Source organism: Agelaius phoeniceus, chromosome 3, assembly GCF_051311805.1.
Source record: "Agelaius phoeniceus isolate bAgePho1 chromosome 3, bAgePho1.hap1, whole genome shotgun sequence".
Lineage (NCBI taxonomy): Eukaryota > Metazoa > Chordata > Aves > Passeriformes > Icteridae > Agelaius > Agelaius phoeniceus.
Window position 1 is genome coordinate 97334785 of NC_135267.1, and position 12636 is coordinate 97347420.

At 42.1% G+C, this 12636-nt stretch overlaps 1 protein-coding gene across 1 annotated transcript; it reads right to left on the reverse strand.

Moving 5' to 3' along the window:
- Positions 1-1119: 1119 nt before the first annotated feature.
- SLC30A10 (solute carrier family 30 member 10) lies at positions 1120-11569 on the reverse strand. Its single transcript, XM_054628620.2, has 4 exons — positions 10991-11569; positions 10447-10530; positions 6750-6986; positions 1120-6014 (listed from the first exon to the last, which is right to left on the reverse strand). The coding sequence occupies exons 1-4, from the start codon at positions 11502-11504 to the stop codon at positions 5548-5550; spliced, it is 1302 nt and encodes a 433-aa protein (XP_054484595.2). The 5' UTR covers positions 11505-11569; the 3' UTR covers positions 1120-5547.
- Between the last annotated feature and the right edge of the window lie 1067 nt (positions 11570-12636).

Sequence of the window (12636 nt, forward strand, 5' to 3'; positions counted from 1 at the left end):
GACAGGCTGAGAATGTTGGGGCTGTTCATCATGGAGAAGAGCAGGTTGTGAAGACACCTCATGGCAGCCTTCCAGTATCTGAAGTGGGGTTACAGGGAAACCAGAGAGAGACTCTTCCTGAGGAACTGCAGTCATAGGACAAGGAATAATGGGTAGAAACTGAAAGAGGGGAAATTTAGGTTAGTTATTAGGAACAAATTCTTTATTGTGAGGGTGAATAGACACTAGAACAGGTTGCCCAGGGAATTTGTTGGGTGCCCCAAACTTGGAGTTCAAGACCAGGTTAGGTAAGGCCTTGAGCAACCTTGGTAAGTGGGAGATATCCCTGCACACGGCAGGAGTGGCAGGACTAAGTAATGCTTAAGGTCCATTCCAACCCCTTAACATTCTATGAATCTATGTATAATTTTAACTTTGTCAGGAATTGCTTTAAAAATGTTTCAGTTCTGTCTTCCAAATCGCTAATCGTCCATCTACAAGCTGAGTAACACCATCCATCCATCTACACCATCCATCTACAAGCTGAGTAACACCAACCATACACAAAAGCACAGGCAATCTATTGGCCAAACATGAACTGAACCTCTTATGTAGCATTTACGTAGCATCTGCCACTCAGACAGACTCAAAGAATAAAAAAAAAAAAGAAGCCAAGCACAATGACCACTGCCTCCTTATTGATTATTGTAAACTAAATGAGTAAGGACATGAACAACTGGGCAATTGGACACAACAGGGTAGGAAGTAGGTGGCAGACACACGATACTGATGCTAAGAAGAGAGAAATATACGAGGGCATCTCCAGGATTGCTGCTCCAAAACAAGGACCTAAACTTGTAGTGTTAGACCTCATCCCATTTCTAGCATGTACATTCAGGTCACAAAACCCAGGAGTGAGAATCACAAGATACGCATTCAACTTTCTGCATGTGGCAAAATGCAAGGCTGCTTACAGAAGAAAAACTTTTGGGTGTTGATTCCCTTTTCTTCCAAATACACAAAAATTTGCAACATTAACTGCCTCACAGGATGACAACAAATTTCACTCATACAAATATCTTAAAATTATCAAGAGACACAAACTCCCTACTGCTAGCATAGATCAAGCTCAGAACAAAGTTTTATTTAAAAATACACTTTATTCACAAGACATTCAAACTTCATTTTGATAAAAATATAGTTGTACATAAAAAACTTAGGTCATTTCTCACTAATAGTTAATAAAAACACAGTGAGATTCAGCAATCATGAAAATTACATTTTGGCACATTAAATTACTTAAGGAACAGAAAAACTGGAGGAAACTTTTAAGCAACACAGCTCCGTAAATGTAACAATCTTACACAGTGACATCCTCACATCAAGGTATCACTGTTCAAATAAAGTATTTAATGTAGAAAGTGCTTCCACTGTACAGCAAAGTAGTAGAACTTAGGAATGTTCATGGCTTATGAATTATCTTTTACCAAGCTTTCCCTCAAGATGTTGACAAATGACCAATGAACGCTCCTGATTTCATTATATCTTCCCAGGTTTAGAAATCCACCTTTCTTAAGAAGTTGATTCAGGTATAGTGTTTATAAAGAGTTTAATTATACATAAACACATGTGTACACATCTCAGGATGACTTCTTAGATAACACTTCTACACAGACCACAGGACACAAAGTAGTCCTCAGAGTAGCTCACATCAAGCCATCTAGAACTTGGGTAGTGAACTTCTCTTTGGGAAAAATTCAGGTGGCATGTTCCCTTCAAAGTTCAGAATAAAAGGGAGTATTCAGGACAGCAAACATTATAATCAGGAATGAGAAAGGGAAAGAATAGGAAAAAAATAAAGGTCAAAAATTGGTTTGCAATGGTAAGGTGTGTCACATAGCAAAACCAGAAAGTGGGTGTATTTTAATAGAATGGAGTACAAAAATTAAACCAGTGCATAAAAAGGGATTTCTAAACTGTATTTTTGGTAGAGCACCATGACCAGGCCAACAAAACCATCCTGTTTTTATGGAAGAGAAAATGAGAAAAAACATTAAGAGGGAAAAAACACACTTGCACTATGAGTCAAGGTAAGTACTATAAAGAAGACAAGGAAAAGGAAGTCAACTGAAAACCGGCAAAACAAAGGCAATAGTCCTGAAAATAGTAGCAGTTTTCTTTATAATAAAGAATAAATGCCTGCATTTAGAGGGTTTCAGAAGAAAAAAATTTAAAATCAAATCGGCACTTTTGGCACATATGAAAAGGTGACAAAGAATTTATTCCCTTTAAGAAAAGGCACACAACTGATGAAGGCCAGTAAATTGCTTTTGCTTTCAATGTCATGTTAACTTATTCCAGGTTTCACTTTTACTGCAGAATGATCTAGCAAGCCTAGCAAAGGTTTTGTCATCATTCTACTAGATCACATGCATGACTGGCTACAAATCACATCCACAGGAGGCGGACAACCAGCTGAAAGTCACACATAATTTAAGCAGATTTCCTTTGCCACCAGCAGCAATGGACAGAAGGGACAATCATTGCAAAAGAACCTGAAAACCAAGAAAGACAATCACAAGGCAGTGTTTGAAGCAGACAGAGCAGCACAATCTACCTGCATTTGTCAGGGAGGGAAATAAAGTGATTCAGCTAAAGAGGCAAGAACAGAGCTTTTATGACAGCGCAATAGACTACAAAACTGAATTTAGAACAAGTGCTCATAGATAAGGGCTAACATGGAAATAAACTGTATCTCAAACTGAGGGAAGCCTGCTTCACCAGAATTAGAAGAGATATGCCAAGAACTGAAGGGAAATAGGCCAATACAAAATACACACGGATTGGAATGAAGTCTCCCACAGAAGTAGAGCAGGGACACACAGTACAGGAGAAAAATATTTTGTTACTCAATGGAAGGCAAAGATGCTTGTCAGAAACCTTAGTTGAATACCCTGAAAGTCCCAACAAAAAAAAAGAGCAAGATTTATCTCACAAATAACATAGCACTGTTGGTTTTGCTTGCTTAAGTAATGAAGCAAATTTAACATATTTTTGTTTTCTAGATCTTAAGATTTCTATAATCCCTGGTATTTTCCCATTTATTCACAGGCAACAGTTGCAGTACATTCAACCAGACATGAGAAAATACAGTTTAAGAATGTGATTTCATTGTATTTTCAGGTTACAACACTTTTCAAAGTTTTAAAAAATACATAGCCACAGTTTTAACACTGGAAGAATAAAAATTGTCCATTTTGACAAATACCCCAACATCACACATACTAGTTTTCTTTAATCCCAGAGTAAATACTGCCATTCCAGCTCTCAACCATTTAATAAAATATGTATGCATATATATATATATATATAAATCAAATTACCTGATTTAAGATACAAATAATTATGAAAGGGTGCTTGTTTTAGAGGCTATCTGGGAAGAAAGTTATTTTTTGTTATTCTGGGAGATTTCTATTCCAGTTCTCAAACCATGATAAATACATTTGTTATTCACATCTAAACATCATCATAGGTGAAAATAAAGAGGGAAAAAAAAAAAGAACAGAAGAAAGGGCTGTCTTACATCATAGCACATGCTTTTAAAAAACAGACGAATTCTTACAATGTTTCCTGATTTACATTAACTCGTGCAATAACTGCCAAGCAAGATCCCACTGCTGCCAACGGAACCAAGGAGGCTGGAGAATCAAGCTCTTAATTATATTAACAAATAGGTTGTTCATTTATATGATACAAACTTACAATAAAATGATATCAAATATCTTCATTCATCCAAAAATCTGTTTTAAAGGGGTAATTATAATTCTAGAAATGTTCTATTTAGACTGAAATCACTGCTTCAGTAAATACTACATTTCAAGCAGTAAAATATCCTGCTGTGTGTTTCAATATTCATTGAATTATTGCAATCACCTTTATTAATAAGGAGTTGGCTGCTTTTAAGGCACCCCTACAAGGAGGTCCTGGTATTTTCCCAGCCCAGGCTGGAAATTAATTTGCCCTTTCTGTTAAGATGTCACTGAGGCAAAGACACAACTATTTTACAAAGGTGCCCCTGTAATAAATAAATGGATAAAATAGCCTGTCCAGGCCACACATGCCATTGAAAGGCTGCTTTTTGCCAGCAAATTATATTTGGAATCTTCTGAATCTGATCTGCATAGCCAGGGAGATCAAGCACTAGACTCAGTGTGGATTGAGTAGTGGGTTTCTCCTCCCAGAAACCTGTGGAACACACCAGACTGAAATCTGGCACTGGGGACAGGGCTCATCACCTTGTTTTCCTTAGAGCACCCTTGCATACCTTCAGAAAGAGCAAACAACAAAAAGGTAGTAAACTGCTTCACTAAATACACTTTGAGATACATATTTGGGCAGGGGGAGGAGGACCAGGGCAGAGGGTAGGGTTCAAGGCATCAAGACCTTTAAAACCAGCCAACAATAAATTATTGAGACTAACCCAGGAAAAATTTCCTGGTTTAAATTTTTTAAAGATCCCTCTAAGTGATAATACTGCAAAAAAGACTTTAAAGGTGCTTCCTTAATTAATGCAATATTAAATTATGCCTTAATAATAGAATTGCAGAATTTCAACTGTTCGTAATAAACACATTAGCTTATTTATTCAGCATTAATAACAACAGCCTCAGTGTTAAAGATAATGCAATTATCCTGCACAATGATGAAATAAGACCATGGCTCTTGGAACTTGTGTTGTCAGGGGAAGGCTAACAAGAATTTTAAAAGACTGAGTCGTACAATCACAACAGTGAAAAGATAAAAGTTAATTGGATGACTACCTGCATTTCCATTTGCTAGAATCAGTACAGACAACGTTAGTAAGTACTTATTTGCTTTCATGACAAGCAGTCTGTTCCTTAGCACACTCATCTGTGATTAGGCTGGGACTCCAGTATTACTTGTAGAGAAGCAAGACCAGCTTCTGCTTTGTCCCAAAATACAGGAGTCAATCAAGAAAATAACACAAGTCATAATTCCTGAGTGCTTCCCCTTAGACACTCTTAATTTCATTCACAAACTCCACTGGCCAGAATTGTTACTGTTAAAAATGAACTGTCCATGCAAAAATGGGGTTTCAGGATCAGTAAAGCATCTCTACTGAAGTCCTTTATAAATATACAGTACTTCAGCCCAGTACAATCATTAACTGGCCACAGGGCTTTCAAGAAACAGCTCGCTCCAGCAGGAAAGGCCAGAGGTTCTTTCCCAGTGCTACTGGCCACGAACTGCAAACATCAGTGCAGACAGAGAGCGACATACCCCATCCACTCTAACAGTAGGAATTCAGCCTTAGTTTGGTAAGGAACTGGGTAAGGCTGCATCACAAAAATCACATGAATGCAACAGCCTTGGTGGAAATCTTAATCCTTATTTCAGGTACAAGGGGGTTTTAGGTGTGTTTTGGTTTACAGCTAAAGCACAGAAATCTTTTTGCCACACCAACTTCAGCTACAACCACCAATGCCCCCCTTCCCAGCCAAGATACGTTTGCTCCATGACAGCACAACACGGAGCAGAGTGAACTGCCTAAAATCGTGTACTACCCGACTGTGATTTGTCACCAGACACGTCACTATTTTTCACATTCTCATCTACTACTGGGTCCTCCATAGGGATTTCAACGTCACTTTTCCTTGAACCATTGTCTTTGTGCTGTGCAGAAAGGGAGCTTTCACTTTTCTCCATGTAGCCATTCGTTTCAGCCCGGGGGGGCTCCCTCTGGCTGCAGCACAGATGCGAGTCACAGGCTTTTGAGATGCAGGGTGAGCTGCACAGTAGATGTGAGGTCTTGTGGTCAGCGTACTCAGGCTGGATGGTCACAGAATGGACTCCTGCCTCGTGGAAAACCTTCCGTATTTGGTAAGCAGCACCTTGGTAATCAGAAGGGGTTTGGCACTTGATATGAAGAGTGGCGATGTTCCTCCCACTTGCAAGCTCCCAGACGTGCACCTCATGGAGGCTGCTCACCCCTGGTACATGAGCTAGTCTGTCAGCTGGAAAGCATAAGGGAAAGGTATTAGGGGCTTTGATGCACTAGCTAATTATCAGCTGCCTCACTAGGCACCCTATCCAAAAGCAGCAGTGTCAAAACCATCATTTTAGAGGAGATATACTTGGTACAATGCATCTACTCCCAGCTGCCTTCAGTTCGGCCTCCAGCTGATGAACATGGCGCCTTTCCTTTTGGATTCACCCATCCTTCAGGCTCCCAAATGGCAATTTACCAGCTGTTCACAGAGGAAATATTACATCACTTCCTCTATCAAGACCCCTCATTTTCTGGTTTCTTTAAGCCCTGAGCATGGGGGAATTTCAGAAATACCCACAATTAACCAGTGTGAAGAGCACCTAAGAACTACAAAGTTAACTAACCTTAATGGAAATTTCTAAGATGTTTTGGAAGCTTTTTGGAAGCAGCCACTGCAGGATTGAAAGATTGTAACTCAAAGTTGTTTCTTTCACAAATAACCCACACAAAGCATTAACAGATCAAGACCTGGTATGTTTGATGTATTGTTGGAGTACCACATTCTCAAAATGCATGCTTTAACTAATCCAGAGAGATTTGAATCATGTTGCTAGGACACAGTCATGTGACTATTTCTCACAGTTCTTGAGAATTTAGAGCTATTATGAATAAATAATCCAAACACGTCATTCCACCAATAACATATGCATTGAAATCCACCATTAAAATTAACAGCATTTCAACAACAAATTTGACTTACTCAGTAGTTGCATATCAACACCTTTGGGGACCATCTGCAACAAAATAGTTGAGGTCTCCTTTATAAGTGGGAATGCAGAAGACAAGATGATGAGCACCATAACTATTGTCAGGCTTGGATCAATGTAGCACTGCCAATTGCACGGAGCATCCCCCAGAGGCCGTACATAGAAGATAGTAGCAGTAACTACCACGACCACAGATCCAAGTGCATCTCCCATAACATGCAAAAGAACACCTGAAACAAATGGCACAATTTCCATTAGTGGGGTGGGTTTGGGGTTTTTTGCTTTGTTTTTGTGGTTTTTTTCCTGGGTTAGGTGTAATGCTGCATTTTTCAAGTATGCTCCACTTGACATGAAGAATGCAATATTCCAGCCATTAATATCACAACCAAAGTTTTCAGTAACAGCTTTTGGAAAAAACAGCAAGAAAATACTGACTCTGAAGCACTGCTGTTTGAGTGGGATGCATTATTAAGCATGTAGGGTATGCTAACAACTGCTGTCCAGCTGGAATGCCATGGTAACACAATATATGCTTGCTTAAAATGCATGAAGATTATTAACAGATCCTGGCACGTTAAATCTAAATTAAAAATTCATGACTAAATCTATCCATTCTATTCTGGGAGTGGAGAGCTGCAGACCACCCCCAGTAACAGTTACCTTCCCCCACCAGTTTCTGTGACACTTCTGAAATCTGAAAAATTGCCTAAGTGAAATCTAAGCTGGCTCCAAATACCCTCAGACTCCAATTTTTAGATCAAACTAGATTACCAGTCATATTAAACCTTCTTCCATCAATACTACTAGCCTTCAGACCTGTCAAAAACCAGAATCTGGTTCTACAGTCAGTCACATTATTTAGTGCCTGGACTACTCTGAGAGGAATGCTGGGCACTTCTTTTTACATCTTATAAAGATGGTTTTGTACACAAGTTAAAGACATAAAACAGGCTCTTACAGTAACATATTTAGCTGCTCTTTAAACTACAATGACCAAAGCAGTCTTTCTGCTACAGAGTTACAAAAATCCAAGAATCTATTTCTTCTTACTACTCTACATAAACTTCCCTCTTCCCATCAGTGCTCAAACATACTCCAGTTTTGTTAGATTTTACTGTTCAGACTCAGATTTTATTCCAACCCACACCTGAATTCAGAACATCTCTCCGTATGAAGTGAATTTCTTCGTCAATATTTTTCTTTAGGGGTTGTGAGAGAAGAAAATGAATCATCTCTTTTTAACAACCCTATCACATAGACTTTCAAGTGAGAAACTGTAAAAGGCTCCCCCAAAACTCACTAACAACACAGCAAAGAGTTTTGATGGTGCTGGATACTGGATTAGCCCTGGAACTCTGCCCATGCTGGTGTTTCTTACCAGCTCTGTACATGCACCTTGATCTGTACAAGAAATGAAGGCCACACACAGCCTCTGGAGTTTCTCCAATTCACTTGGGTCAGATAAGAAAGTACAAGCTCCTGGTGAGTCCAGCTCTTTCTGCTGGAGTCAGGCATGTTCTGCCCCATTTGGCAGACTACCACGGGGTTTTACTCCTCCTAACAGAGTTGCAGTGTTTCCTTTTCATTTACAAATAGTCCTGATTCAGCATGGGCTATCAGCTGTTGCACTAACAAGAGGAACAGGCAGGATGCAGTTGCATTGCCCAGGCAACTAACAAGAGAGCACAGCTTATAAAGAACAGGAAAGTGTTTCAGAAAGCCTTCTTGCGAGTTAAGGAAAAAAATTAATTTTAAGAAAATGGAATTTTTTAAAGAAAAAAAAAAGAAAAATATGTCAGAATTTTGATGAATTAGTAATTGAGAATACAGAATTTGGAAAAATGTTTATTTTCCATTCTTAACGTCATTAACACATATACCCTGGTAATGCATCACAGAATTAGGGCTCAGACCAAAATTTGTCCATTTCCCTACCAAATCCCAAAAGCTATGATTATAAGCTGGAATAAAGAATTAATTTTTAGTAAATGAAGTCTTTATGGTAAGACCATAGGTAGCAGTTTCCAACAGCTTGCATTCCAAAGTCTAACTGAAATACTCTGTGTATGCTCAAGCAGTAAAAGGAATAATTTCACCCTGCAATAATTAATCCTGTCAGGCAGAATCTATGGATTCCTGTTCCTACCAGTTATAAAATCAAGGAAACCATTCCTCTGCCAATCCACTTCGTTCAGCCATGTTTTTCAGGGAGGCTCCCATTCCACAACAAAAGAACTTTTTGCCAAGTGACTATGAAATATACAGTTTGTAACTAACTTAAAAGGAAAAGTATGGAGTGAAACAGAACTTCAAATACACATATCTTTGTAAATATTCCTTACCTCTATAGTCATAAAGACAATGAAAATAGATTTTGCAAAGCTGACATACTAAAGTAACACTTAAAATTTCTTTTTAAAAAGCAAAGACAATCCATATCTTAAAACAACTGTCACAAAATTCTTTATCCTTCAGACATTTTTTGAAGGCTTCCAGCATCTTTATATCTAAGCATTGTGGTTCAGGCAAGCAAGGTCTTCTCTAAAGCAGTTGGTTCCTTACTCTCCTCCATCCCTGAGTGTGATAGTTTGCTCATCCTTCTCCAAAAATCTCATCACTATAATGCCAATATCCAGTGACACCAACTTCTAGACATTCAAGTAAGTGTTGCGTCCTTAGCACATGCTTTGATTTTCCAAAGCATCTTCCCTTACAGATGTGTTTGTGTAGTTCTGTAAACACTTTTGAAAGACAGACACACACACAAATTAAAAAAACCAGCAAACCCACGTGCCTGACTGCCACATTGACCTCTCAAGCTGAATTCATGCAAAGCAAACTCACACAACCTTAGGGGAATATCAGCTGCTGATCAGTGACCATAAGAAACCTGAAACTACTAATTCTAATTGAGGTTTCTGACAGTCCCTTCCTTGGGACAAAATCAGTATTTCATATCCTCAAAGATATTTGCTTTTGGCTCTGCTCAGAGTAGGTACATAAACGTGTATGCAGAGAAACACCTACACAGACAGGGAGAGACATGTGGGTAATTTATTCCTAGGAGTAGCTTTATGTTTCACTCCATCCATGAAAATCCACAGATTCCCAGAGACTTGCCAAATTACAATGTAGGAAGGGCTGATCCTGTCACACACTCTCACAGGAACAGGTTCACACCTGCAAAAACACCATGCTAAAGCACCAGTTTCAGAACGATTTTCCTTATGCTGACAACAAAACATTATCAACCCTGGGATTTAGAAGGGTTTATGTTTTCTGCCTAAAAGCATTTTAAGGTTGAAAACTGCTCAAATACTACTACATCAGTGACACAAAGATTCACATCATAGCTCCCTGTGTAACGTTCCTGTAAAGACTCTAATGACTTGAGCTTAGTGCAGCAGGGTTTGTGTCCTTTCCAAGTATCCAGCTGCACTCTTCTAAGAATAAAAATCAAAATGTGAGCATGCTCAAAGCCAACTCAGCATGACACTAATTTGTTACTACTTATGCTATTCCATATAATCAAAATCTTTCTGCTAGAGAATAACTGGATCCAATTACATGGATGAGCCCTGGACTTCTCTCTTTCTTACTGATATTTGTGTGTGCATATATAAATCTGAAATGGAAACCACAAAGTGTTTGAAGTTAGTTTAACATGAGCAGCATAGTCCTATGCCATACCTCTGATGTTCAAGGCTTCAGACTTTTTCTCTTTTTTCTTTTCAAACCCCTCTTCAGGGCTCTTTTGGTCATTTGGTGAATCACCTGCATTCAAAGAAGAAACGCTGTGTTGTGTATAAGTTCTACAAACAGAAAAAACATCAACCTTCTCAAAACCAACTTACTTCAAAGAAGACAAGAAGAAAACCAAAAACACTCCAAAACGTTTACCATGCAGCTCCCTGGGCAACACCTCCTTCCACCATCCCGGGGGCACGCCCAGAAGCCCAGGGTAAAGTACAGGGTGAAAGAGGACCCGGGTGCCTGAGTGAGCTTAGTGAAACCCCCCAGGGCCCACGAGTGGCCTTGGGGCTTTGAAAGGGCCCAGAGGATTGGGCCAACAGCCCGGCGGGTCCCGAGGGAAAACGAGACGGGGGGGGAGGGGGGGGGGGGGGGTTGGAGAGAGAGGATGGGGAAGGGTGAGGGAGGCTGAGAGGGATGCTGGAGGGAGGGGAGGGCAGAGATGCGGGACACCAGGGGAAGGCGAAGTGCAGCCGAAAGGCACCTGCTTCATCCTCCTCGCCGTTCGGGATGCCACCGGGCACGTCCCGCAGCGCGGCGGCCGCGGGCGGAGGGGGGCACGGGCGTCGCCCACGGCAGCAGGCGCCCCAGTCCTGAAAGACGAGGAGCCCCACGACGTTGACGGCGAGGCCGAGGGTGCCGACGATGAGCACCAGCTGGGCGTCGTCTATGGGCTCAGGACGGGCGAGGCGGAGGACGGAGTCCACGAGGATGGTGAAGCAGAGGGCGGTGAGGAAGACGGCGTTGCTGAGCGCTCCCACCGCCTCGGCGCGGCTGTAGCCGTAGGTGGCGCGGGGACCGCGGCGGCTGCGGCGGGCGATGCGCCCGGTGGAGAGCCCCACGCAGAGGGAGATGAGGTCCGAGAGCATATTGAAGGAGTCGGACACCAGCGCGATGGAGTTGCCCAGGTATCCGGACACCAGCTCGGCCACGAAGAAGCCGACGGTGAGCACCAGCATGAAGATGAGGCGGCACGTCTTGCCCGAGTACCGCCCCATGGCGGCCGCGCGGCCCGGCCGGTAACGCTCCGCGCCAGCGCCGCCTCAATAAGAGCGGCCGGGCCGGGCCGCACCGCCCCGCCCGGGGCACCGCCCCGCCCCGCCCCGAGCAGCGGCGGCGGGCGACACGAAATCAACCAAAGCTGGAATAAAGAGAAGCTGGATGGGCCGCGGGGAGGCGCGGAGCCGGCGCGGCGGCCAGGGAAAGGCCCTCTCGGGCAGGCAGAGCTACCCAAGGCTGTGCTGCCTGCGCTCCTGGGACGCCGAGACGGTCAAGTTCCAGCGAAGGATCCAATAATTACGGAGCTTTGGTGCTTTATTGGCGACGAAAGTACCAAACCAAAGGACAGAGTGCCATCTACTGAGCCAGCTCATTTCCAGCCACCAGCCTTTAAAAAGGTGTATCAAAAAGCCAAGGGAATCCTGGGCTGTATCCAAAGCAGCGTGGCCAGAAGTTTGAAGGTGGTTATCTTCTACTCTGCTCTGGTGAGACCCCACCTGCAGTGCTGCATCCAGATTTGGTGGCCCCAACATAGGAAGAACACGGAGCTGTTGGACCGAGTCCAGAGGAGGCCACAAATCTGATAAGGACTGGGGAACCTCACCTGTGAAGACAGGCTGAGGATGTTGGGGCTGTTCATCGTGGAGAAGACTGTGGAGAGACTTTGTAGCAACCTTCCAGCATCTGAAGGGGACTACAGAGGAGCTAGAGAGGAACTCTTAATCAGGAATGATAGTTACAGAACAAGGAGCAATGGTTACAAACTGAAAGAGGCAAATTTAGGGTGGTAAGATACTGGCAGAGGTTGCCCAAGGAAGTTGTGGATGCCCCATCCCTGTCAGTGTTCAAGGCCAGGTTGGATGAAGTTCTGGGCAACCTGGTCTAGTGAGAGGTGTCCCTGCCATGGCAGGGACTTGGAACTTGATCCTTGATCCTTAAGGTCCTTTCCAACCCTTAATATTTTATTTTTCTATTGAAATAGTACCTTAGTGTTCACAACTCTATCGTTACCCTATAAGATAATTGCATGCACTTTTTGACCTACAGGAGAGTCTACATGAACCATGAAAAGGTAGTAAACCTCTGTCTTTTATTTGTAGATGTTTTGTTGCTGTTGTTTTTATGACAGTT